The sequence below is a fragment of the Rousettus aegyptiacus genome, unplaced genomic scaffold, assembly GCF_014176215.1.
Source record: "Rousettus aegyptiacus isolate mRouAeg1 unplaced genomic scaffold, mRouAeg1.p scaffold_m13_p_10, whole genome shotgun sequence".
NCBI lineage: Eukaryota > Metazoa > Chordata > Mammalia > Chiroptera > Pteropodidae > Rousettus > Rousettus aegyptiacus.
In genome coordinates this window covers 62,848,154-62,875,238 of record NW_023416285.1, presented here as the reverse complement: position 1 = coordinate 62,875,238, position 27,085 = coordinate 62,848,154, and the positions used below count along the sequence as shown (strand labels likewise).

The window sequence follows — 27,085 nt, the reverse complement described above, 5'->3', positions numbered from 1 at the left end:
CCATTTGAAACACTGGATGGATCTTGAGAGTATAATGCTAAGTGAAATAAGTAGTATGGAAAAGGGTAAGAACCTTATTATTTCACAAAAAGCAACAACAACAAAAAACAAACAAACTCATAGCTATAGACAACAGAATGGTGGTTACCAGAGGGGAAGGAGGGTGGAGGGAGGATAAAGAGGGTAATGCATGGTAAAGTAGGTCAAATATATGGGTCAAATATATGGTGACTTCAGTTGGTAAGCATACAATAGAGTATACAGATGTCGAATTATATAAAGTTATACACCTTAAATTTACTGTTATTAACCAATGTTACCCCAAATTTAAAATAAAAATACTACGTAAGGAACCTAATTTGAAAAATAGATCCTACCTTTAAAAACCTTTTGTTGTGAATCTCAGTATATATGAGTGAATGGTATATTAAATTATAGTCTTAGTTTTTAACCCACCAAGTCCACCAAGTATATTCTGGTCTTTTTTTATTCAGAGGTCTTCTAGTCAAAAAAAAAAAAAAAAGAAAAGAAAAAGAAAAAGTAAAATATCTGTAGCCTAATTAAAAGAAAGTGCTACTATATATGTTGTTTTTATTCTATAACTCCTTTTAAAAGTATTTGTTGCTCCTACAGGAAGAAAAATGTAGATGTTCTCCAATAAAGTATAATAGACAAGTTACTTAAAGCAAAATATATAACCTTTATTATAAAATAAGACTATTCACATGCTCTTTAATGGTAAAATTTTTTCAAACATCTCAGATGTATTCCAATAAAGACTATACTTGATTACTTTTTATTGCCACCCAACAGATCCAGACAATAAACATAATTATTTCTACATCCAATAATAAGCATTGATTCCCAGACCACAGGAGAAGAGAAAACTTCTCCAGGAAGTTCATACACAGTTTGCAATTGTCCACTCTTAGATTCCAGGATCCACAGTTTCCCATCAGTAGATGCTGCTGCCAGTAACATTTCATTGCTACAATTATGGTTATGGAAAGCAAACGGTGTTGAATATACCCTTGAGGTAGTTTTAAATTTCCACTGGAGATGACCTTTCATACTACAACAGTAGATAAAGCAATCATGGGAACCAAAAAATATTTCTTGCTCTGATGTGGAGGTACATGGGGATGAAAAGATTGGTTCACTGGTAGAGAACTGCCAAACCTGAAAAGTGATAATGGCAAAAATAATTCATTCATCTGATTTCAACCATTCTGTATATTAAAGCTTTAAGAAATTCTTAATTAAATTTAAGAGATATAGGCTATTGAATGGTAACTATGTACAAAAAAATTGGTTTTTTCTGAAAAGTAGCACCCTCATATTAGACCTCTGTCCCAGCAGTAAAATCTAGCACAAATTATACCAAGTGTTCTTATTATACCAGTCATTGCTATGCATAATAGTATGAAGTAAAATTGATTTAACCCCATTCTCAAGTTATTACTAGTATATTCAAGACTGAGTTCAAAAACAAAACTGCATTGCGTTTTCAATGTACCTTAAGAACTATTTATTATTTTAGTTTCTTAATGTAGGGAGAAGGAAGTAGGCTGAAAGGAAGAGTTTATGTGTAATAATGTAAATTAAAGCTTTAAACGAAAAGCTATGAGATGTGCATCAGCACTATGGATATATACTATCTGCTGATTTCAAAGCTACTACTAGAGACAAACCTGTTGGCCAATATTTTGAGGAAAAGACACATAGAAGAAAAGGCACAAATCTAAGGTAGTATTTATGAGTGCAGAGTAACAGCATTATAAAAACAAACAAAATAAAGAGTGGGCATATTCACAAACTATAATTTATAATCTCAATTCTGTCCCTGACTTGGACAAAGCCACTTTAATCTTTCTATGGTTCATCCAAACAAATAGGAGTAATAGCATTTAGCCTCTTCTTATTTCTTAGGAATCTAAAGGTGAGACTATATTCAAACTGCTTTGTAAATAAAAATATTAAGTTAATAAAATAAAAGATTCTGTCAAAAAGTAATTGTCACACAAAGCAAAAGAAACTGCTCGGCAATGAGGAGTGAACATAGACTAAAGAGCACAAAAGAATCAACCCTAGCCATCAACGGGCTTAATTAGGTTGGAGCTAGTGCACTCTCAAGTCCACAAAGAATTCTCTCAAATCAACACCGCTACAGAAGTTGTGCCATATATGACAGTCAACTGTGCGTACTTAAAGAAGTAGAGATTCTGCTCCCAACAAAAGATCTACTGTAACCCAGAAGGAGCCTGTCCCGCCAGTCATGAAAGTGAAGGTAGAACCTCCATACAATGGAATTGGGTTACACAACAGACTTTTGTTTCATAGGAAAAGCAGGGCTCCTTTAAATTTTCATAAGCTCAGTAGAAGTCACAATAAAATTGGCTAAAAACTGGTAATTTTTTTTTTTTTAGGCGAGGCAACCCTTGGTTGACTTCAGATTGCAAGGATTTTGTCATCTTACAATCCCTTATTTTTTATCTTTTATGCCTACAGCACCTGGTCTTCTTAGGTGGTCTCCCATCCAAGTACTAACCAGGCCCAGCCCTGCTTAGCTTCCAAAATCAGACGGGCTTGTTCAGGGTAGCATAGCTGTAGACTGATAATTTTTTTTTTTTTATTGGGGAAGGGGAAATGACAAAAATATAAGTGTTTGGATAGGATCATTTAAATCTACTACAGTATCATTTACAAATTAAGAAACCCATGGCTTTACAATGAAAACAGAACTAGTTTTCAATACGAGTTGAATAATGATGTTTAAAATTTTACTTCATTTGTCACCAACTACTGTGCCTTTGAGAAAGATATATAAAACAGAACTAAAAGTTTTTACCTGTTCTCCAAAGTGAGTGAAGCAAAGTAAATTCCCGTCTACACAGCCAATACAAACAAACTGCAGGCAACACCGTGGAGAGGAGAAGAGTGGTTTCCCACAGGAATGTTTCCAAACTCTACTCCCAGTGGCCTGTCATGGGCAAAAGGCAATCAATCAATAGCATTTCGATCATTCTAATCAATTACCCTTTATTAAAAAACAAACTCATAAATGTCTTAGAGGAAAAGTTATCAACACCAGAAAATGCTATAATGACATGCTGACATTATAAACGAAGCTAGTACACATATACATGGCTATACAATTAATCAGTGCTATTTATGAAAGCTAAAATTAAAACCTGCAACAAAACCAAGAAAGAAATAACACACATTAAGATCTATCCTTAATTTTTAATTTCTAACCATTTTAACTTCTAATGTGAAAATTCTGTCAATTTTAAAAAAATAATAAAAGACGTGCACAGAGCTTAGTTGATTTTTCTCATCTTTCTAGACTTTATGTCAATCATTTTTAATGAGTTCTCGCTCAGTGATATCAGGACTATATCTAACTGAAACTATTCCAATTTTTCAGGATTCAAAGCAAAAATAAAATAACAATAGGTAATAAAATCAATAAACATTATTTTATGCCTACTGGATGTACAGCCAGTAAAAGTCCTCCCAGTGTAGCAAAATACAAGTGATGTGGAATCAAGCTCAAACAAGGTGAAGAAAAGACAGTTCCTCCACATTTTAACTTCCAAACACACTTCTTTTTCTGAAAGTAAGAAAGCAAATTAACTGGTTTCTGTTGGTGGTTAACAAATTCACATATTCTATCCCTTTTATGTTATGTCTACTTAGTAAGTTTTCATTTTGAATATACAAGTAATAATATACAAGTAATAAAATACATGCTCACTGTGGAGAATCAAGTTAGTATAAAGAAGACAGGCCCCCACCCAGAGATAACGACTGTTAACATTTTAGCATTTTCCCTTGCTACACACACACATAGTTTAATATAGTTGAGATAATTCTGAATATATGCTTGGTAGCAAATTTAGCTCGTTTATTTGCTAAATCTCTTTAAATATTACTAAGTTAAACAGCTTAGAAAATAGACATCTTGGTGCATATATTTGGCCATGTTTCTGATTTTTTTGTCAGGATAGAATCCTAGAATTTTACTGAATTGAAGGATATGAAATTGTTACCAATGGCCAAATTGTTTTCCTTAGGGGCTTCATTAGTTACAACCTCCCAAAACTCTCAGCAGCATTTAATGTTCTCATTCTAATCTGATACCATTTTTTTTTCCTCTCGAAGTTTTAAATTTTCATTCCTGATTATTACAAGTATGAAACACTTATTTTTATTTTTTCCATTGAGACATTTTATTTGAACATATATATATATTATATCCCTAGAAAAAGAATCCCAGGATTTTCCCTCCTGTGTGTTTTCATCTTGCTTCTTCATGGTCCATGATGCCTGCTGAAGTTGTCAGTACAATGAAATCAAACTTACAAGACGGGAGCAGGCTGTTCTGCCATTTTTCTAGATCTTTGAGTTGTACATCAAATCTGGGGCTGAGCACTCCACATTTGTTTAACCTGCCTGTGAGGTTCACAACAATTTTCCCAGCTCTGTGATCATCAATGATTTCAAATTCGCCAATGTAACTATGCTTCATCATCACAGTCAGAAACCAGACAATGATTTTGGAGCATGCCTAATAAGAATGTGGTGTTTGCCTCTCTTTTCAACATAGTCGATGCTCTTGAGTGCATCAGTCAGGATGTTTATGCGCACTATTATGGTGGCACGGAAAGATGACAGAAAGAGGACTAAAATGTATTAAACATTTAAATGCATTTACTAGCCACTTCTTCTTTGGGGTCTTAAGCATTTACATCCCTTGTTTATTTTTCTATCTGGATCTTTATATTTTTCTTATTAACTTGTGGTTGCTATTTTCATTTATACTTATGAGTTTTAATTCTGTCACATTTGTTTCAAATTTTCCCCCAATTTCTTTCTTTTATTTTTGTAATTCCAATTTTTATTTTATGTAATCAGTTCTTATTGATATTTTCCTTTGTAATTCTTTTTTTTATTGTCAAGATGGTAATTATAAGTTCTTTATGTTAATTAGTTCCTTATTTTCCCAGACCACAATGCTAAACTTGGAAAATCGTTAACACGTGCTCCCCTGGTCAAGAGCACCTGACAGTTTCAGGGTCTTCTATTGAATTCTTACATAAATATCCAAAGCATATGCATGCTGGTCATGAGATCCAACGTAAAGGAGTCCTGTGGTTGGATCCACGGTTGCCGAGCTTTTGACAGCATTCTCAGTAGTAAACACCCAGTATTTTTCTCCATTATTACTTTTCAAAACATAAATTAACCCGTTATAACAGCCTGTTGGGAAACAAATTAAAAGATGAGATTTAGATGTCACTGGACAATTCTTTAGCCTATATCATGACAATTTACACTTGATGCTCTTTGTACTTAGGCTCCATGTTCAGCTCAGATTTAAATTTCAGCAATGTAAAGCAGAAACTGAATAGTAATCACTTGTGTAAAATAACCACTTAGTAGGTACCTTATTTTTTAAAAGCACCGTTAAGTGCTTCACTATCAAGGAAACAGTGAATCATGCTGCAATGAAAAAAGGCTTTGACAGACCTGGGTCCAAATCTCATCATGGCCATCCTCAGGCAAATTACTCAGTGCCACTGAGCCTCAGATTACTTTTCTGTTGAATATGGATATATCTACTTCCAGGATCATTGTGACAATTAAGATAATATAATGTGGGTAGATGCACAGTGCAAAGATGTTCATGATACTCTTATATTAGCAACGGCCAATGTTTATCGAGCTTTTTTACCTTGTGAAGGATGCTATTCTAGGAATTTTACACCTGTTATTAACTCACATAATCCTCACAGTGAAGCGAGTGCTATTATACCCACATTTTGTAGATAACAAAATTGAACACAGAGAGTTTAAGTTAGTAGAGTGGAACTACTCTGCTAATAAGTGGCAGATCCAGGGTTTGAATAAAAGAGGTCACGCTCCAGAGCCTGTGTTCTTAACAACAGACTGCTCTTCCCCAACTGCTGATATGGATGAGAAGATAGGGCAAGAGCCTCTGACTTGATGTGGCCAGAATAACCCAGGTGGAAGTAGAAATGCTCAAAATCTATTGAGCAGAGGTCACCAGTGGTATCCTTAGGGATGGCGAAGAGACATGTCCTACATGTTGGAGTAACCCCAGGACTTAGCAGGGTAATAAAACATTCTTTTCAGTTCAGTTCAATTCCAGAAGAAAATCTTGTGACTTTTGGTTGGCAAAGATTTCTTAGATATGACATCTGAAGGATGATCCATAAAAAAAAAAAATGATAAGCTGGACCTCATTAAAGTTAAAAAAACACTATGTTAAGAGAATGAAAAAACAAGCTAGACTGGGAGAAAACATGCAGGACATCTGATAAACATGTACCCAAAATACATAAAGAATTCTCAAAACCCCTTACATATGGGTAACAAATCTGAACAGACACTTCATAAAAGATATACAGATGGCAAATAAGCTCATAAAAAGAGACACCATTATTAATCACTAGAGAAATGCAAATTAAAACCACAATGAAATACCACTCCATAACTATCTAAATAGTTAAAATAAATTTTTCACTGGTGTGGACCACAGCTGCTGGAGATTCCCAGAGCCCATGTCACTGTGTCCTTCTGTAACCAGTGCCAACATACCCTCCCCCAGCACTGGCATCACTGCACATGCACACCTTGTATCTGGTGCCCCCATACAGCCTTGGAGCTGGTGCCTGGAACTGGCATCCTCACATGACCCTGGACCCAGCACCATACTCGACACAACAGTGCAGCCCAGGAGCCTGGTCCCTCACACCCACTTACAAGTGAAGATCTTTCCCTACAGAAGTCACTCCACAAAGTATGAAAGAGGTGGCTACTTCTTTAAGTGTGAGGACATGAATATAAGATACAAAGAACATGAAAAATCACCACCAAAGGAACACGATAAATTTATAGTGACTAACACAAGAGAAATAGAAATCTACAAGATCTCTGACAAAGAATCCAAAGCAATTTTTTAAAAAAAGCTCAGAGAGCTACAAAAAACACAGATAATTCAATGAAAGCAGGAAAGCAATACATGAACAAAAATAACCCAAATGAAAAATGGGCAAAGTATCTATAGGCTTCTCAAAAGAAGACATACAAATGGCCAACAAGTACATGAAAAGGTGTTCAATATCATCGGTCATCAAAGAAATGCAAATAAAACCACAATGAAATATCACCTCATACTTGTCATCATGGCTATTATTTATTATTTAAAAAAAAATTTTTTAACTGACAATTACAAGTGCTGACAAGGATGTGGAGCAACTGGACCTCTCATACACTGATAGTAGGAATGCAAAGTAATTCAATCACTTTGGATAATAATTTAGCCATTTCTTATATATTAAACCTATACTTACCACATAACCTCCCCCTCCTAGGTGCTGGCCCAAGTGAAATAAAAACTTGATATTCACACAAAATCCCACTGACAAATGTTTATTGCAATTACTCATAATTATTAAAACTGAAAATAACCCAAATGTGAATGGATAAACAGACTGTGGTACATCCACACAGTATAATACCCAGCAACAAAAATATAGCTGAATCTCAAACACATTATGCTCAGTAAGAGAAGCGAGATTCAAAGGCTACATACTGTATGATGTCATTTATATGACTTTCTGGAAAAAGTAAAACGAGAGGGACAAAAAATAAACCAGTAGTTACCTGGAAGTTAGAGGTGGGAGGAACAAGTACTACAAAATAACATGGAATATTTTTTGAAGTAATGCATTCTTGATTGTGGTAGCGGTTACATGAAGGTATGTATTTGTCGAAACTCAGAACTACATATAATTTACTGCATATAAATTATATCTTAATTTAAAAAAATGTTTTAAGTACTAAGTGACCGCTATGTGCCACAAGCTTTGAGTCTAGACATTGAGATGCAAACAGTAATCTCCATGAGCCAACTTGCATGGATGAGGTATATAACTGAAAGTTTCCTGTAGTATAATTTGCAAAATGTAGGTGTTTCAAAAGAGAAGGCTCAAACACAGATTCAAGTAGATCCCAGCTAGGACAGCATAGGTAGGGAGATATATTCCTAAGCGCTGTCTGAAAAGCTTTGATGAACAGATTCTATGACCATATACAGTACAACCTAATGTGGCTGGGGGAGTAAAAAAGGGAGGCATTACAGTTGGACTCCCACATTCCTAGTAAAGTAGAAGTCACCTATAATTTAATAAAACTGAGTAGCAGGTAGTAGCTAACACTTAACAAGCACTTGTCTGTGCCTAGCAATATACTAAAAGACTCATGTTGTGTCTTTCATTAAGCTCCATGATGATTGTGGTGGTTTTCAAATACATCTTCAAATTATTTGATACTCTGCCTTTCAAGAGCCTAGTTCTCCCTCTCCATGCCCTGAATAGGGGCCAGACTTAATGTGCTTCTAATGAACGAAAGTAAAAATTATGGTATGCAATTTTGGAGACTAAGTCAAAAAAGTACTGTATTCCTTCTCCTCTTCTCCCTCTTTCCCCCCTCCCTCTCTCCTCTCCTTCTCTCTTCCTCTCTTTTTCTTACTCTCTTTCTCACTTTCTTTTTCACTCTCTCTGACCATCCGCTCTGAAGAAAGTTAGCTACCATGTTATGAGGGCATTCAAGCAGCCTATGGAAAGGCCCATGTGGCAAGAAATTGAGCTTCCTGCCAAGAACCAGCAAAGAACAGAAGCCTCCTTCCTGCGAGCAGCAATGTGAGTGAGCCATTTTGGAAGCAGAATTTTCAGCCCAAGTCAAGGCTTCAGGTGGCTGCAGCCATATGAGAAACCCTGAGCCAAAACTTCCAGTTAAGCTGCTCCTAAATTCCTGACCCACAGAAACTGTGAAATAATAAAAGTTTGTTACTTTAAATCCTTAGTTTGTCCTACTAACATTACCATATGGTATATTATCATATGGTAATTAAATTAAACTCTATAAACTTCTAATTTAAAAACTTACCTACTACAATAAAGTTTCCACACTTAGATACACATGCTGAGGATTCAATTCGATCTCCCAAAATCTGTTCCCAGTTCACCTTCCCAGAGTAAAGGTCAACTGCCATCATTTTATGAGAATGGGAGCCAATGTACACAGTTGCAGACAACTTATCAATAGCTGGTATCACAACCAGAGGCGAAGCATCTACACATTTGCCTGTGTCTGACCTCCACCTCACATGTAACTCCATTTTCTCAGCCCCTATCACAGGTGTTCCATCTTCATAAACTTTTGCAACACAGGTCGAATCTTTTGACTTCCCAATAAGAGCTGAAGGATTTAAGGTTTTCACATTTTGAATATTAGTCTGTGAAATTAAATCGGAAGAACAGGCTGAAGGGAAATGTCCAAACCTAGTTAAAAACACAGTAGTATTCGGAGCCAAAATCTGACTCCCTCTGCTCAGTGCAATAAAAGCATTTATTTCGGTGTCTAAATTTAAAGGCATGACAAATTTCTGATGTAAAGATTTTCCACTGGTTTCCTCTTGACTAACGTCGTTGAATTTTCTTTTCATGACATAATTCTTGCTAAATGTTATCAGATCTTCATCTGGAAACACTGTCTGAAGGATGTGATTATATATCTCTAAAATGGAACTGCTAAGAATAATTTCCAGAAGCCCAGGTACTGATGTGCCAACAAGCTTTTCAATCTCGCTGAGGAGCCGTATGGACTTTAAGGAATCTCCACCACTATTTAAGAAGACTGACTCATCGGGAATCTTTGAAGAATCTTCTGAGAGATTCAGAATAGACTACAGATGAGAGAAGGGAGAAATATGGTGAAATAAAGGCCTAAAACCAAAATAATTCAACATTTACAGGTAATATTTAGAGAGATAATAGTACCTACATTAATGGTATGGGCATAAGACATACAAAATAAGTATTTTTAATAAAATAAATTTTAAATTGTTTCCTTTATAGTAAAAGAGACCATCACTATGCTACTAATTTTGTCACAAACTGAATCTAAAACTGCAAATTACACTTTTCTTTAGTTTTTTACCCATAAAATAGAAAATGAATTAAAAAATATTTGTTTTATTAATTACAAAACCCAGAAGATACTAATAGCTGATATTTCTATAATATTGGAATAATATTCATCTTTATTTGCTTCATATAAATCCAAATCACTTCCCAAGAATCTAAAAATGAAGTGGATAAGACTTTTATCTAGGTATCCTCTATTTTCAGACAAGACTACACAATTACTTCCTCTTTTCAGAACCCTTTATAAAATTCCACATTTTATCTAAGAAAAATTCTATTAACCTATGGTTATAATAAAAAATATATATACATACATTGCAAAATAAGTTTTTAAAAAATATATATTCCCTTAAACAGAAATACATATGTTGTGGCTGAAAGTTTTGCTGGAATAATGATGTAAGCCTTTATACCGCAGATTATGGTATGGCAAGATTTGGCTATTTTCTCAGCTCTGACAAGAATGTTGCTACACTTCACTGCCCCTCTTAGGAAAAAGTTATGTCAAGATAGGTTCTGTCTATTTGTGCCTTTTTTGACCATCTCACTTCCAATAAATTTCTTTATGGGGAGCTTAATTAATCTTACAGTAAAGAACCTAACCCTTATTTTAATAAAAGTTGAATAAACGAAGCTATATACCACTTAACACCTGGGAAGCAATAACATTCTTAGAAAATTTTATCAGACTTATTAGGATATTATGATTACTTAAAGATATTAAATGACTTCTTTATAATAACAAATTGGCATCTCAAAAGTTGTACCTTCCACAAATGTTGTAATTTTCCCCAAAGTTCCTCTTTTCCATTGAGCTTATACTCAAACTTCAAGTTTGTGTAGTTTAAATAAATCTTGTTTAACTCAGAAAAATCAATTTTGCCTTAATATAAAAGAGAAATAACTTTTAAATTTCAGCTCAAACCCTTTTTATCTTTGTCAGTCACAAGAATACACACATTTTTCAGTGTAAATGTTAGATACCACAGAATAATTTGTCATAATCAATTCTAAAGAAAGCAGTCTCATGCTACCAAGAATCTCATGGGTAATACATAGGTAAGAAAAAAAAGGGGTAACTAATGTTTACTTCATTTAAAGAGTTAAAGAAATGGTACTATTCGCCAACCAATTACTGCATTTTGAAATAAATGTTAAGATGAAATTGGGAAGGCAATATAATATGGTAATTAAGAGCAAAAGTTGCAAAATCAAACAGTTCCAAACAGAATTCCAACTGTACCACTAACTAGCAATGTGATTTTGGAAAATTTTTTAAATCTCTTTAAGTCTTACTTTCTACCTCTGCAAATGGGAATAATACTACCTACTCACAGGATTTTCTGGAGATAAAATGAGTTAATTATACAAAGCATTTAACAGAGAGTCTACCATAAAATACCCAAGTATTACTTATAATAAGGATTTATGTATCCTTTAAACTATTTATGAAGACAATTGGTATCATTTGGCACTGAAACACATCTGCTTCAAATTATTTTACCATGAGATGTGAATGGTAGAGACTCAATCAACACAAGCTCATCTGGGATTGCATGATTTGGAAGATGTTTCTCCAGTTCTTTAAAGATGTAATCCTTTACTAACTCCTTTTTGGACACCAAGAACAGAATTAATTTTTCCTGATTATACCATGTAACTGCACAAGACTCCACTTGCTGAAGTCCTTCAGCAACCTATAAGAGAGATTACCCCAATTTGCCAATTAGGACATTTAAAAATAAACTTCCTAAATGCTCTAACTCATTATGTCTGAAATCAACACAGTCAAATTAAATTGTGAAATCGATTTTTAAAAAATTGTTTGCTATTATTACTATTACCAGCACATAGGGTTCTTAACATTTTTCAAAAATAACAGCCCCTAGAGAAAAATAAACCAATTAATTTTCAGTTATCAAAATCCATTTTGTCATTTATTAAAAAAAAAAAAAAAACCCTTCTCATGCTGGGAATATGGGGCACACTGAATTATCCATATCTTATATTGTAATTCATCACTAATTCAAAAATTTTAGATTTAAACCATACTGATAGAGAACCCTAGCATAGAAAATTAGTGCCTCTAATACCTACAGATATCACTGAATATTTAATATTTAAATAGTTCTACCTGTTGCACAAGATCAATGTTAAGACGTTTGCCATGACGTTTGATTTGACTGTCCTTTCGTCCTAAGAAAAATATCTCTCCATTTTTCACAGTCACAAAGTCTCCTGTGGCTCGCATTGTGCCAAGTGGTACTGTCATTTCACCATCAAGAAAACATACTCTGTTTCTTCCTCCTTCACAAGATATAAACACCAATGTAATTAAAAAAAAAAAATCCATGGAAAACATATTAAAAAATCAACAAATCAAGAATATCTCTAAAATTTGTTACTTAGTTTCAAATTTTTAATATTTATAAGAAAAAGGAGGCTCAGTTTTAAATATTATCTGATAAAATTAGATAAAATAATCTCTAGTAAGAGAAGAAAAAGAATTTAAAAGTCATTTCCAAAAATATACATGTGATTTAAAAAATTCTTAGAACATTGATCAAGTAGAGTTTTGGCTATAAACATAAATATTCAAATAAGTTTCTAAATTACATTTATATCTTCTCTTAGAATATTAGACATTGTTATCTGAAATAATTGTGGTAACATTAAATGTTTCATGACTATGAAGATGAGATTAAAAATTACCATCACTGAAAAGAATACTGCACATAAGAAAAAATGGAAAAAGAATGAAATTAGAACATCAGATTATTTTCTTGAAAAAAAAACTTATTCTTAATCAATAAATATAAAACAACCTAAAAATACTTGGCCATTGCCTTCTTGAATCATGAAACCATCAGTATCTCTCACTTCAACTACTGTTCCATGCAGTGGAAATCCCAGTTGTACAGGCAATTCACATCTACATGAAAACACAATAACCCAAACCAGATTTAAAATTTCTATTTGAATAGAACATTTTCCAATGTATTTAAATCACATTGTATCAAATAAAGATACAAAAGTTTGTATTGTGTTATAATTCAAAGACTGCCAAAAGGAAAAGGTTAGATAGAATGGTTAGCATCTGTTACTCATTGTTGTTTAATCACAAATATTTCTAGCAGGATGTGTAGCACCAGTTATAGTAAAGGTTCGAGGTTCCCAGCTGAAAATTCTAAATAAAATAGTGTTTCTAAAATTATTACCCCAGTGCCTATCAAGAAACATTATTAGTGTTAAGATACTGGAAAAACAGTTTTACTCTACCCTACTTAGTGATTAAAACCCTTACTTCAAAGTAGAGTTAAGAACCTTCTCTGGAATCCTGTAAAAAGTTGCCCAACTGGAAACCTCTGTGATACCATAAATGTTAAATATTTGAGTCCTGTTGCCTAGTTCTCTCCAGCTTTTGAGAATGGTCAGTGATGGAAATGCCTCACCACCAAGGGCTAACACTCGAAGAGAAGTACTGGCTGATAAAACAGTTGACTTGATAAGCTGAGATCCAAATCTTCTAAGCAATGTTGGTGTTGCCTGTAGATAGAATAAAAATAATTTATTTCTTCCCTGCACTTCTTTAAAAAGGTAAACACTGTACTGATTCAAAGCTTAACACTGGGAGCCCACATGGAAACTGAAGCTGTGTTTATTATGGCAAATCATATTTGAAAAACTACTGAGGCAGCATTATCTTCTTAATGTAGATATAAACTTTAGCAAAAAACTTAAAAATATTAGTTACATTTCATTATATAATTTAAATAAAAATGTTTATAGATAAAAAGGATAGATATCTATAAAATCAATTTCCATTTCCTTTCCCATATCTCTATGTAGAAAAGTATATAAAAGGGTTAAAAAATGTACCTAAGTAAAACAATATGAATATTTTTAAAAAGTTTTATTGAGGTATAACTGACATATGATAAACTGTACATATTTAAGATTACACAATCTAAATTGAGACACACATATATTGTTATATCAATGAAACCATCACCACAAGCCAAATAATAAACATATCCCTTCAACCCTAAAATTACCTATGTAATTGTAATTCTTCCCTTCAACTGGATCCCTTCTCCAGACAACCACTGATATATTTTCTTTCACTAATGATCAGCTGGCACTTTCTAAAATTTTCAAAAGATATAACCATACTACATGTATTCTGTTTTGACGTGGCTTCTTTCACTCAGCATAAATACCTTGTGATTCTTTCTATGTTGTGTATATCAACAGTTCATTCCCTTTTGTCTTAGTCTGTTCAGGACAATAATAAAATATCACAGATTGGAGAGGTTATAAACAACAAAAATTTATTTCTCACAGTTCTTGGAGGCTAGAAGTCCAAGATCCGGGTGCCAGCGTGGTTGGGTTCTGGTGAGAGCCCTCCCCCAGGTTACAGACTTCTTGCTGTGTCCTCACATGGCAGAAGGGGCAGGGAGCTCTGTGGGATCTCTTTTACAAGGTCATTAATCCCATTCATGATCCCATCTAATCTCCACCTCATGACATAAGCACTCCCAAAGACCCCATCTCCTAATACCATTACACTGGGCTTTAACATGAATTTTGAGGTAGCGGGATTCACTCAGACCATAGGACTTTTATTGCGGAATGGTATTCCACTGCATAGATTAGGGCTGGCTTTTGCATTTCCATATAAAATTTAGGACAAGATTGTCAATTTCTATCCCCCAAAAAAGTTAGTAGGATTTTAATAGAGGCCATGTTTGATTTTTAGATTAATTTGGAGAGAACAGCGACCTTGACAATATTAAGATTTCCAATCCATAAACATGAAATGTCTCCATTTATTTAGCTCTTTTATAGTTCTCAGTGTACAAGTCTGGCTCTTCTTTAATTAAATTAATCCCTATTTATTATTTTTTATGCTAAATTATTATTTTTTATAATAATAATCTAAAATTATTTTTTGATGCTATTATGAATACATTTATTTTCTTAATTTCATTTTTGGGTTTTTCTTTATATTACATAGAAAGAGTTGACTTGGTATACAGATCTTGTATCCTCCAACCTTGCCAAACTTGTTTACCAGTTCTAGCATTTTGCTTCTCTAATTAAAAGGTTTCACTTTTAAAGGGTATTAAGTTTAAATAATACAACTTTGTTACCCAGAATATACAAAAAACACCCAAACATATTTTAGTTTTGTAAGAAACCAAAAATAAGCCTTTCTTTCCAAGAGAAGAAATTCTTTATTCCTGAAACAAATAAATAGGTCCATAATTTCCTCAAAAGCTGAGTCCATTTCACTTTGGGGACTTTCTTCCCAGTAATAACTCAACATGTTCTACCTTTTCCTGATTTTCAAAACTTTAGTAGTATGTATTCTCTCTAAGAGCTTTTAAGATCTTTTAAGATCCTTAGTTAATATCAAATTATGTTTGGGTAAGAGTATTTGTAAATAAAATCTGTACAGGGAGCTCTTTTAAAATATACACATTTATATATTTTTTATACCTAAGGCAAATATATATAATTATATATATTAAAGCCAAAATCCTTGATGAGACATCATTTGATAAGAAATTTGACTTTGGAATGAAAAGATGAATCCTGACTACAAAGCTCAACTTCATTTTGTGTCTTATACTAAGGAAAAGATAGATTGACAGCTTCTAAACCTCTTTTCCTTACTCAAACCACGTCAAATGTGATCCAATAATACTTCAAAATAAGTATTGTTAAATATAATCACTATGAAACTATATGAAAAATTTGTTGTGTTCTGGGAAGAGAGCTAGTAAATGTATACCTGTGTCTCAGAAAGATCTATGAGCCTCAAAAGGTTAAAAAGTATTGCTAATGTAAATTTATCTGAGATCATACTAAAACATTAAGCAAGAGGCTCACACTTAATGAAGTAGAGCTCATTGACTTGACATAGAAGGAAAGTCTTCTGATTCCTTTAATAACTATCACTCAAATCTATTAAAGTCCTTTGCAACTATTTCCTGAAAACTACTGATTCACTAACAGATGAGAATTTATAGCCACAGATACCCAGCAAGCTATACTCACATATATATATATTATAGCACACGCGCATGCACGCACACACACACATACATATATATGTTCACAGACACACACACACACAGGTATTTTTTAAGATAAAAAACATACTGCCTAAAAATAAAGTCAATATCAAATTTTATCTTTGGGGCCGAAATTTAACATCCTCTTGAGTCTCACACTAGATATAAACCTGATATTTTTAGTTTATTTTGATATGCATATAATTTTGTTAATTCTTTTTAGTATCTTTAATTACTTGCAGTTAATATCTTAAGGCTTGTGTACCAGTGATACACTTCTAGATATATATTTTTTAAATCTTTAAAAATGCTGAAAAGTTTCTGTAGATTAATGTAAATATGCTGATGTAAAAAAAAATCTAAATTTCTAACTCAAGTATAATTTACCTTAAACAAGTGGGAAACACATAAGCTTCAAGACAGGAGAGGCAGCATATCCCAACAGATTTGAGTGAAAGTCAAGCTCCTCTAGTTATTATAGCATGTACAAAATACACAATAAAAGAATTTTCTGGACAAAATGACCTGATTTTTTTCATTCTCAAACAAGTAGCAAAGTGAGATCATCAGGAGATAGCATTTGATAATCTGACCAGATTATCATTAATTCATTCTAAAGCACTATAGGAATATAAAATATCCTCTAAAACACTTAAAATAGTGAATAATGAAGGACAAAAATAGTGAATAATGAAGGACAAAATAATGAAGGACAAAAATGTACCTGCAAAATAGTCACTCTGTGATGGGAAAAGAGAACAGTAGCTAATTTTGATGGGAGCACTTTGACAGAAGTTGGTACAATAAGCAGAGAAGCACCACTTGATAGAGCAACAAATATTTCCACAACTGAGGGATCAAAAGTCAGAGGTGATGCCAGAAATAAAACATCTTCTTGTGTGATCTCAAAAAGTACCCTAAGGCAAAACAAAATGTAGTTATGAGAAATGTCTAACATTTGGTAAACACATATCCTAAAAAAAAGTATTTATGACAATAATTTTTTGGGTATAAACCAGATTTTTATTCTCTTAAATTAATCACAATGGTGTTAACAATTCTAAAACTTTTTCTTTATAATTATAAGGATTAAAAGCCATTTAAAGCAATATCCACTTTTTACCATGATATATTTTATCATCTGTGATGGCTTTGTGTCAATTTGACTGAACTGAACTACAGTCCCAGAATTCCCTTTGTAGTATGTTTCCTGTTAAGGTAGAAGGCAAGGGATATTCTCTCTTGAGAGCTGGAGGACAGAGGGAAGCAGCTGCCATCTGGTAGCACCCACTCTTTCACCCAGTTATTCAATCAAAAACCAATCTAGGTGCCACTGTAAAGGGATTTTGTCGATATGATTAAAGTCCCTAATCAGCTGATTTTTATCAAAAGGGAAGCTTTATCCTGGGTTTGCTGGATTTACTCAGTTGGTAGGCCTTTAAGAGAGTGGTTAGGTCATCTCTGAAAAAAGAGAGTCCAAAAGAGCAGCTGAGTCTGCAATTATTCTCCCTGCACACCCCTCAACCCACCCCAAGATCTTTCCTGACTTGCCTGTGGACAAGCACATGCCCATGAGGTTCCAGCCTGTTCTTGATCATTCCTAATTGTTCTACTCCATAAACTTCAGTGTTGTTCACCAGCCCCCACAACTATAAGCTAATTCCCTGTTATAAATCTCTGATATAGCCTCCTGGTTCTGCTTTTCTGGTAGGAATTTTGACTTATTCTATCCTACTTATTCAATGATGCTTAATAGAGACCTCTGACTCCCTTTTTCCACTGTTTGGCAGAATACATGTAGTTAGATATTATAGAGTAGTGATCTCCAACCTTTTTGGCACCAGGGACCAGTGCCCCTATGAGAATCTAATGCCTGATGATCTGAGGTGGAGCTGAGGCAGTGATGCCAGTGCTGGAGAGCAGTTGCAAACACAGATGAAGCTTTGCTTGCTTGCCCACCGTTCATCTCCTGCTGTGCGGCTCAGTTCCTAAAAGGCCTCGGACTGGTACCGGTCCATGGCTCGGGGGTTTGGGTACCCCTGTTATAGAGCATGGGTAGCCAGTGTTGAGCCAATGGTGCTGCTCCAATTTGAACATACAAAACCCACTTTTATCTTGCTTCTCCTTAACTTCAGGGATTACATTAAAAGTAAGAATTACCTTAACTTCAAAATATCTTCAGTTATGATATTGTGGGAACCTACTCAGAACTCCAGAGTTGTATGAAGATTATTTTAAGATGAAGACATTTTGGATTCAACAGATGCCGAAATAAGGCTTCTTGGAGCTTCCCTTATGGGACTAACAGCAGAAACTTCTGGGAAATGAGGCTGCCATAAGTTCCCTCTTTGGGGTGGCTTTTGTTCCCAGGAAGGAGACCAAGAATAAATATATCATAAATCCCCTCTGTAGGGAGTTTTATGGCCCTAAAGCAGGAAAGACTACTCTGATGGCACAGACCAACATCATCACAAAGTTTCTTATCTCCCTTTTTCTTTCCTAAAGAAACTTACTTATTCTTTCCACAAAAGCCTTTTCTCTCCCTCCCTTTCTCCTACTAAATCAGGTATATAAGCCTCTAACTTTAACCTTTTAATGATGGAGTTCAAAACATGCTACTCCAAAATATGCTGCTCTGGTATACTGACTATTTTGAGTTAAAGGCATTTGAAAATCAGCATATGCAATAAAACCACCATGATCCTCCCTTTTTTTCATAAAAGCAGGAGCTGAAATTCCCACATGAAAGGTGTCCTCCCTTATAAACAGAGGGAAGGAAGATTCTTATCATCAAGGACTAGAAGTAGAGACTGAGAAAATTCTATACAAATAGACCTTGGTAAAATAATGATCTTTCATTAGCCTCCCCACTTAGTCACTTTTCCATAATTGCCTCTTTGTTCAACCTCATATAAAAGCAAAAAGGTTTTGCCATTTTTTGGTCTTCATTCCTTATGAAGGACCCTATGTTACATAACACTCGTAAAGTTGACCCTTGAACAACACGGGGTTACAAGTTCTGAAGGACTCTAAGGACAGAACTCACCGAAAATGCTGGATGTTTGGCACTATACATGCATGAGGGACTCTGACAATCTTAGGTATCCCTGTGGTGCCTGATGTATGAAGAACATAGGCCAAACAATGCTTCAGCCTCACATCCAGGTGCTCTTCTGACTTTTCTTCTTTGCTGTTCTCAGAACTTGTGCTGTCTGTCACTTTTTCATATTTCTCTTTTCTATCATTTAGCATCAAGCTCTCCTCAACATTTTTCCAGTAAAGCCTGAATAGTACTAGGTCATTATGTTCTATTGTAAATGTATCGTAGTTCAGTAATGTTTCATAGGAAGATTTGAATTTCTGTTAGATGGAGAACAAAGTTTCCAATATGTTAAAAGACATTCTTTTTTACATAGAAGTGATGCAAAGTATTCATTTACTCATTCAACATGGCTTTTTTTTTTTTAAGAACTTGCTATACATCCAGGGTTAAAACAATAAATTAGAAACCTTCAAGAGTAAATGCTGTCATTACTTTCAAAGTCACCTTCAAAATAAACAGACATATAAAAATGTACAACTGCAGTGCAATGTCTTAAGTGTGATAATGATATATGCTTAAAATGTTAATGGGAACAGAGGAGGCTGAACTTAACTCTGCCTGGAACATCAGAGATTGATTCTTCATATGAAATATTTGTGTTATAAGTAGCCATTCTCCAAATAAAGAGGGGTAGTTCAGGTGAACAGCGAAACAGAGTATATGGCCCTAGAAAACTGGTGTTGTGGAGAACATGCAGCATCCTACAAACTGCAGAATTGGAAAAGGGGAAGAAGGTGAGTAGTGCTGTTAATAGATGAGATAGATGAGATGCTAATCCTTAACACTTTGCATACTCAACACTGAGTTTAGACCTTATCCTATAAGCAATGGGATCAAATTAAAGGTGGCAATAGCATAGATTATATTTTACTTCGTCGAGACTCCGATAAATTGAGAGCCATTTAAGGAACTCTGTTACACAACATTCCAGATATGCTATCTGGGCCTGAACTAGTCTGTTGCAACAAAAGTAGACAGAAAGAATCTATGAGCAAAGAATCAATAGGGTGTGGTAACTTTCTGGATATAGAGTGAGCCTAAGAAGATTGTTGAGTTTCTGGGTCAGGTGTTTGGTGGATAGAGATAGATTAATACCGAAGTAAATTCAGATTAAAGATGCTAAATTCAGTTTGTATACACTGAAAGTAAGGTTCCTTTGAATTTACCTTGTTAGGTTGATAAAAAAAAAGTAGCTCAATGAAATATAACTTAAATTTTCACATTGAAGAAATCAATATAAATGAGAGGAAAAAGTCACAACCATTTGTCGTGTATGTATTAGGGGCAGGGTGTGATGTGGCCTGTAATATTAAAACAACTAAGGGCCTGTATATTTCTAAAGACTTAGCTCAAAACCATCTTCTGGCATTAAAATTTTTCTATTTCTACTAGGTTACATTTACTTCATCTAGGACAATATCAGACTATATAAACCTTACAGATTTGGGAGTATTTATCTTTTTTCTCCAAGTAAATTATAAGCAGTTGGAGGGCAAGAATCAAGTGTTAGGTTTCTTCCATATACCAATGCCCTCCCAAACAACCTGACTCTGGTACAGGGTTTCGCATTCTCAATACTATGACATTTTGGACCAGATAAACCTTTGTGGAGATCTGTCTTATGTCTTGTAGGTTTTTTTTGTTTTTTTTTTGTTTTTTTTTTTTTTTTTTAAATAGCATCCCTGTTCTCTACCCACTGCCATAATGACATAATTCCAGACATGCCAAATGTCTCTTGGGATGTAAAGTCATCTCCAACTGGGAACACTGCTATAGCAGATGCTGGGCATACATTAGGTGCTCAATGAAATCTTCCCCACTGCTCCTGTGTTAAATGAAGGAAGAACATTTATACCATTATCCAAGTCATGGAATAGGAAGAAAGGTATATTCTATGGGGTTTTGCTATGTGCCCAACTCTTTCCTATAAGTAGTTATTTAATTCTCATACCCAACCACCTCTTTTATAAAACTGTCACCAAGGTTAAGAAATATAAATGTCACATCCCTATTTTAGTTTTGCTTTTGACTAGCAGGTTGATAAAAGCAGAGGAGTGCAATTCTTACTATGAACAGAGGGCATTATAAGCTTAAAATAAGAGATCTGCTATAGCAAGATAGTAATGAATCTTCAGCATACATACGGACAAATTGAGACAACAATGACTGAAAAGGGGAGGATTCAAAAATCCAAAGTTGCAAAGGGAAATGGAGATAAGGCAAATGCAGAAGAAAAAGGACGACTGTACATATACGACTATCCTTTTCATATTCGTAATAGCTTTGCTTACATCAACAACAAAGGAATAACCAATTTGAGGAACAGAAGAGAAAACTTCAGCCAGACAAAAACATGTTTATTTATAAAATATTTATTAATCAAATCAATACTTTAGTTGTCTCTTTCCAGAGGCTTTACTCTAATACGGAGGCTTTACTCAGTCTTTTTGGCACCAGGAACCAGTGCTCCTATGAGAATCTAATGGCTGATGATCTGAGGTGGAGCTGAAGCGGTGATGCTAGTGATAGGGAATGAATGCAAATACAGATAAAGCTCCACTTGCCTGCCTGCTGCTCACCTCCTGCTGTACAGCTTGGTTCCTAAGAGGCCATGGACCAGTACTGGTCTGGGGCCCAGGAGTTTGGGGACTCCTGCTCTAATACCCATATATCTCAAGCTTTTGATACTTATTATCATATATACAGATAAAGCTGGACTCACATATACACATATAGGTCGAATGCATTTAAATTACTTCCTAATATATATCAGTTTGGATAAGAAATGGGTAAAAACTGGCTAAACTGAATATACCTTCTATAATGTTCTTCCTTTCTCTGATAAAACAATATTTTATAAACAAGAAATAAATAAATAATAATAAAATATGGGCTGCAACTTGCTGAACATGTAATAGCAACTCTTGCCCCTAAAGTAGTATTTCTTGGCTAGATCTTGGTTGGCAGTCAAAAATTTTTTAAATGTAATACATTTAATTTTCCAGAATGGTTTGGTCTGAGTGCCAATCTGTTTCTCAAAATCTAAGCTTGGTTACAATTCCTTAATGTTGTTTGCCCATTGTAAATTGCCGTAAATATATGAAAATAAAAGTTTCGAATATTACAAAATTTTCCTGGCATAGAAACAACTTTTGAAAGAGAAAGGAAATTCAAAACAGTGTACAATATATTATTATAAAGCTAGAAGACATGTTTGTACCATTGAGCAGCGTTTCTTAATGGAGTGTGGGGAAGAGGGATGGAGAGCACTTCCAGGAGACATTTGGCAATGTTTGGAAACAATTTTGGTTGTCAGGCATCTGGTGGGTGGAAACCAGGGATGTTACTAAACATTGTAAAATGTACAGGACACTCCTCACAACAATTACCCAACCCAAAATGTCAACTGTGTTGAGGCTGAGAAACCCTGCAGAGTTATTAAATTCAGAAATCAAGGGAGGATGAAGGAAAGACCCTTCAATTGAAAGAAATGTAACACATAAAAAATAATTTAAATATATGATACTTACATTAATTTGCTGTTTTTCAACAAGAATATACTTTAGATTACATTTTTTCATAAAATGAGTTGATAATGCTGGTGGTGCATCTGGATCAACAGGAGCATAAGCAGCAGGGACTTGGAGTATTCTAAAGATCAAAGTATACAGTCATTATAGAATGTATCTTGAAAATAATCTTTAAGCATTTCTATTTCTCTAGGTAATTTGTTATTGACTTTATCAGAATTCCCAATGTTTCGGCTGACACATTTTTGTTTTCTAGGCATTTTTATCTGGCTCTTAAGACTGAATATATTATTTGTTATATTAAATTCACATCACATATAGAGAAAGCCAATTTTTTTTTAAAGCTAATATATTACAGTATTATACACTTGGTTAACTGGTTACTACTAAGGTACCAAACAGGAAGCAGTGTCTTCTTTTTATCTATGTAGGATAATATAAAATAAGTTAAATATCCAAACTTACTGGTATGCAGATTAATAGAATCTGCATACTAAAAAGACATATTTTACCAAAAACAGTCTTCCTTAAAAGGGAAAAAAAAATCCTTTAAAATTGATTTGTAAGTGCCAATGCTTAAATAAAGATCAAGGATAAGTTGTTTTAACTTAAAGTACTTTGAGGAACACTTTAGAGACACTAGATCTTTGCACATAGTAAATTCTCAACAAAATTTTGTCAAGGCTTGAAAAAAATTTTAATTTTTGCTTTACTTTTATGTAATTATTCTACCAAAAGATGGGATATCAACTTCTCTAATTCTTTACATCTTTTATTTATTACAGAACCCTAGTACAGAAATCACTATATGAGGATAATATTCCAAACAACTTAAATGATTGAACATTTTATGAATATTTGTTTATTTACTATCTTCCTCAATTCACACCTCAATTTTTATGGACCATTATCCAAAAACTCTCAATTATTTATTCATTTATTTACTGAATATCTAAATACCTAAAATTTCAGTCTTGGGGTATTTCTTTCATCTAACATCAAAGGTTATGACTGTTTTCCTTTGGCAGACCAATGAAGGCCTTCTACTTTGGAGATATTTAAATGTTCTACTATTACTGAAAGCTAGTCTCTCCTAAATAAACTCATATTAATTAATTAAAAATAATTCTAGGGGAAATATGAACTCTTTTAGCCTCTCTATAATTGACCAAGCAATACAGAAAAATCCAATAGTAAACAACAGTAACTTGCAATATAGTCTATGTATTAAAGTATTATAAATTAGAGTACTATCAAAATTGTAGTTCTAAAACATATTACCCTAAAATCCAAGAGGGTAAGTTTATCCCAGGATGACAGTAGAGACCAATTTCCCGAATTTCTTGAAAGTCACAGTATAATAGCAGAAAATCTGATAATTCTGAAGCAGTATTAACCAGAGTCTTGTAGGTGTAATAAATTGGAGACTGGTCATTGCATTCATCAAAACACACAGCTATTTTATCCGAATAAATGGAGGCAGCCTGATGCACCAGTTCCTGAAGAGTCATTTCACTGAAGTTTATTTAACATCATTGGTAGCAGAGAACTTTATCTATATACAAAAATGTTAGGGGACAGGGTGTTTTAGAAAGCTGGTTGGGGCAGAAGGAGAGAGAGAAACATCTATGCAATCACTCCTCACAAAAATAACTATATCGAACACATACAATTAATGAATCTCTGAACTTATGAACCCTCTATGGTAACTTTGCTGAGAAAATAAAATTGAAAATTAATCTGATACAATCATCCTAATTCTGGGTCAGAGCTGGAAAAATATTTGGGAGAGTATATATAGATGAGGATGAAACAGGTAGCAATGTAGAATTTTCTTTCAACTAACCACAGTGTAAAAAATACATTAAAAAATTAACCAATAAAACAAAACTTAAAGCAACATATGCTTAAATTTTTCATTTTTCTTCAACTATTGTGAAGATAAAGTGGTTAAGACCTGTACAATGACTTTCAAAAGACCAATGCAAATAAAGCCTACTTTTAGGAACTGAACTTACAGCAAAAAAGGAAAAAAAACCTACTTCCAATCTATCCAGTTTTACATAAAAATTGTGCTAATTATTGCTTATTATAATATCGTCATTTTTATAATTAAGAAGCTCTTCATGCTCTTTGATTTTTAAATTGCCAATAAAATTCATAAATTAAGACTAAGTATAGTAATAACAACTCAATAAAACATTATATCAATAAAATGTTCTCTAAACTTCTCAATGTTGATTAAATAAAAAGATTTGAAACAGTATTTCATCAAAGAAACTTTAGGGATCGCTGGTTTTTTTTAAAAAAAAAACTCAAAACTGCTAGTATTTCCTTGAAGGTAAAGGTGATTTTTTTTCTCCTTCTGTGAACCCTAAATTCCAGATTTCTAAGCAAATAAGATTTCTCAAGTAGATTATTTTAATTATTCAAGTTATTTTTATTTGTTCCTACTTATTTGAACTGATTTTTCTACTGATTCAAAATAAAATTTCATCCATGTCATTAAATATCAATTAGAAAAACAAAACATTCCTAAAGAGCAAAATAAACCAGTAACTGCTGAGACCCATAAGGTTTAGAAATACTATGATTTCTCAAATTTAAAAATATAATTTTAGTTCTTACATTATTTCTTTTTAGTAAACATTTCTATAAATACTATTTTGTGATGCACGAGATAAAATGTTAAGCTTTACTCAAAGACAAATGATCATTGTGTAACTATGAGGAAGATTTTCCATAGCATGCACTAAAATTGTGGAGAATGACTGAGAAATCTGCTACTCTCTTTCCAATATGAGTAAAAACTGTCTGCAGTATAGAATGTATTATGCTAAGGCATTTTTACAAAAATTTATAGTCAATGTGCAAAAAAATAATGCATTTTTAAAATCAAAAACACATACGGTAGTTAATTTTCCACTTGAGAACAATCTGATCAATATATTATACTCCAAAATTACTTGACATCATAGGGGCAAGATTATAAAATGAATTAAATTCTTAAAAAATAAAATGCCATTTTTATAATAAATTACTACACTCACCACACATATCTATACAATAATTAAAATGTTTTTCTACTTGTAATCAAGTTTTCCAATGGTTGCTACAGAGAATTAAGGCCATACCTATTCTTAAGGTTTTTCATTTTCATTAACCGAATGATAAATATAGTTTCTCCAGTAAAGAATACTATATTTAACGGATGCTCAAACATTTCTCAGACCTTATAAGGAGAAAAAAATGCTAAATCCGATAAGCAGATCTTATATGTAATGGGATCGTTAAGATTTCTGTTACTCTATTTACAACCGCGGAGGCTGCTGTTGAGTCCTTAGAGGTCTTAAGAATGTCAACGAATTCTTTCACTTTGGGGACTCTCTCTAGGTTACTGGCTATTTTAAAGACCGATAAATAACCTAAAAACTTTATTTTCCCGTATCTACCGGCTTAACTCAATTATGCAACTAAGTTCTACAACAATGAATTATATAGCTTCCAAAACACTTTTTCATTAGATCTTCAAAACCAGCTAACGGTAGGTGGGGCAGGCTTATTTCCATTTGGATGAAGCGGCAGGGGATACAAGGCTGGGTGACTCAGGAGAGATCACACTGGTCAGTTTAGTCTTCTCAACCCGCCAGACACCACTGACTCAAATCTGAGGCCAGATGGTGGCCCTGAAGCTGAGCAAACCTGTGCGGAGCCAGCCCCAGGGCTCGTGGTACTTCGTCTCCTTCACAGAAGTCCCTGCTGGACACCGCCTCCTAACGCGACCAACTCAGAGGGCGTGAGGGTGGGCCGGAGGTCCGACCCTATCCAAGCCCTCCGGTAACCCGACCCCAGACACCTCGCCACACAGAGCGAGGACGCAGTCACCGAAAGCTGTAGAGACAGCCACCGCAAGGCTCGCGGGGACCTGGGAGGCTCCGGCTCCGGGAAACCTTCCGTGTCGCCGCACTGACGTCACGAGAGCGACCCGCGCCGGCCGCGGCGCGCGCAGAGCCGACGTGGAAGGGTTGTAGCTGTTTTTGCTGGTGGCCCTCAGCTCTGACACCCGTCCTGGTCGTGCTGCGTTTTGGACAGAGTTTGCAAGGTCCTTAGAGCCGATCGGCTTGGAGCGGTAGCCATTGATACTTGCCAAGAAACTCTGGGCATGATACTTGAATTCTGAGTCGCGGTCTCTGTGTTCACAAAATGGAGATAAAGATATCACCTAGGGTTGATGTGAAAAAGAGATGGAATCACTGTGAAATGGGAGAGCGAGTGGACTTTATCCATTTGATATTTCTGAGAACCTGCCCGCGACTGCAGGGAAATAGCACTGCAGCGATTAAGCCTGCAAACGAA

General features: G+C 34.3%; 1 protein-coding gene and 2 pseudogenes across 5 annotated transcripts; all 3 read right to left on the bottom strand.

The window, feature by feature from the left end:
- Nucleotides 1-680: 680 nt before the first annotated feature.
- AASDH (aminoadipate-semialdehyde dehydrogenase) lies at nt 681-26,690 on the bottom strand. Of its 5 annotated transcripts, none has more exons than XM_016158749.2 (15): nt 26,615-26,690; nt 24,011-24,284; nt 22,730-22,850; nt 19,143-19,456; nt 16,821-17,013; nt 13,321-13,562; nt 12,842-12,948; nt 12,151-12,323; nt 11,521-11,713; nt 10,784-10,899; nt 8,977-9,775; nt 5,099-5,262; nt 3,491-3,613; nt 2,849-2,980; nt 681-1,179 (listed from the first exon to the last, which is right to left on the bottom strand). In XM_016158749.2, the coding sequence occupies exons 2-15, from the start codon at nt 24,238-24,240 to the stop codon at nt 790-792; spliced, it is 3,297 nt and encodes a 1,098-aa protein (XP_016014235.2). In that variant the 5' UTR covers nt 24,241-24,284; nt 26,615-26,690; the 3' UTR covers nt 681-789. The 5 variants fall into 5 exon arrangements, with proteins under 5 accessions (XP_016014235.2, XP_016014234.2, XP_036083794.1 ...); XM_016158748.2 differs by having other exon boundaries at nt 26,432-26,684; XM_036227901.1 differs by lacking the exon at nt 24,011-24,284 and having other exon boundaries at nt 26,432-26,684.
- Nucleotides 2,500-2,612, bottom strand: LOC118609264 (annotated as a pseudogene).
- On the bottom strand, nt 4,247-4,695 carry LOC107517710 (annotated as a pseudogene).
- Nucleotides 26,691-27,085: the final 395 nt, after the last annotated feature.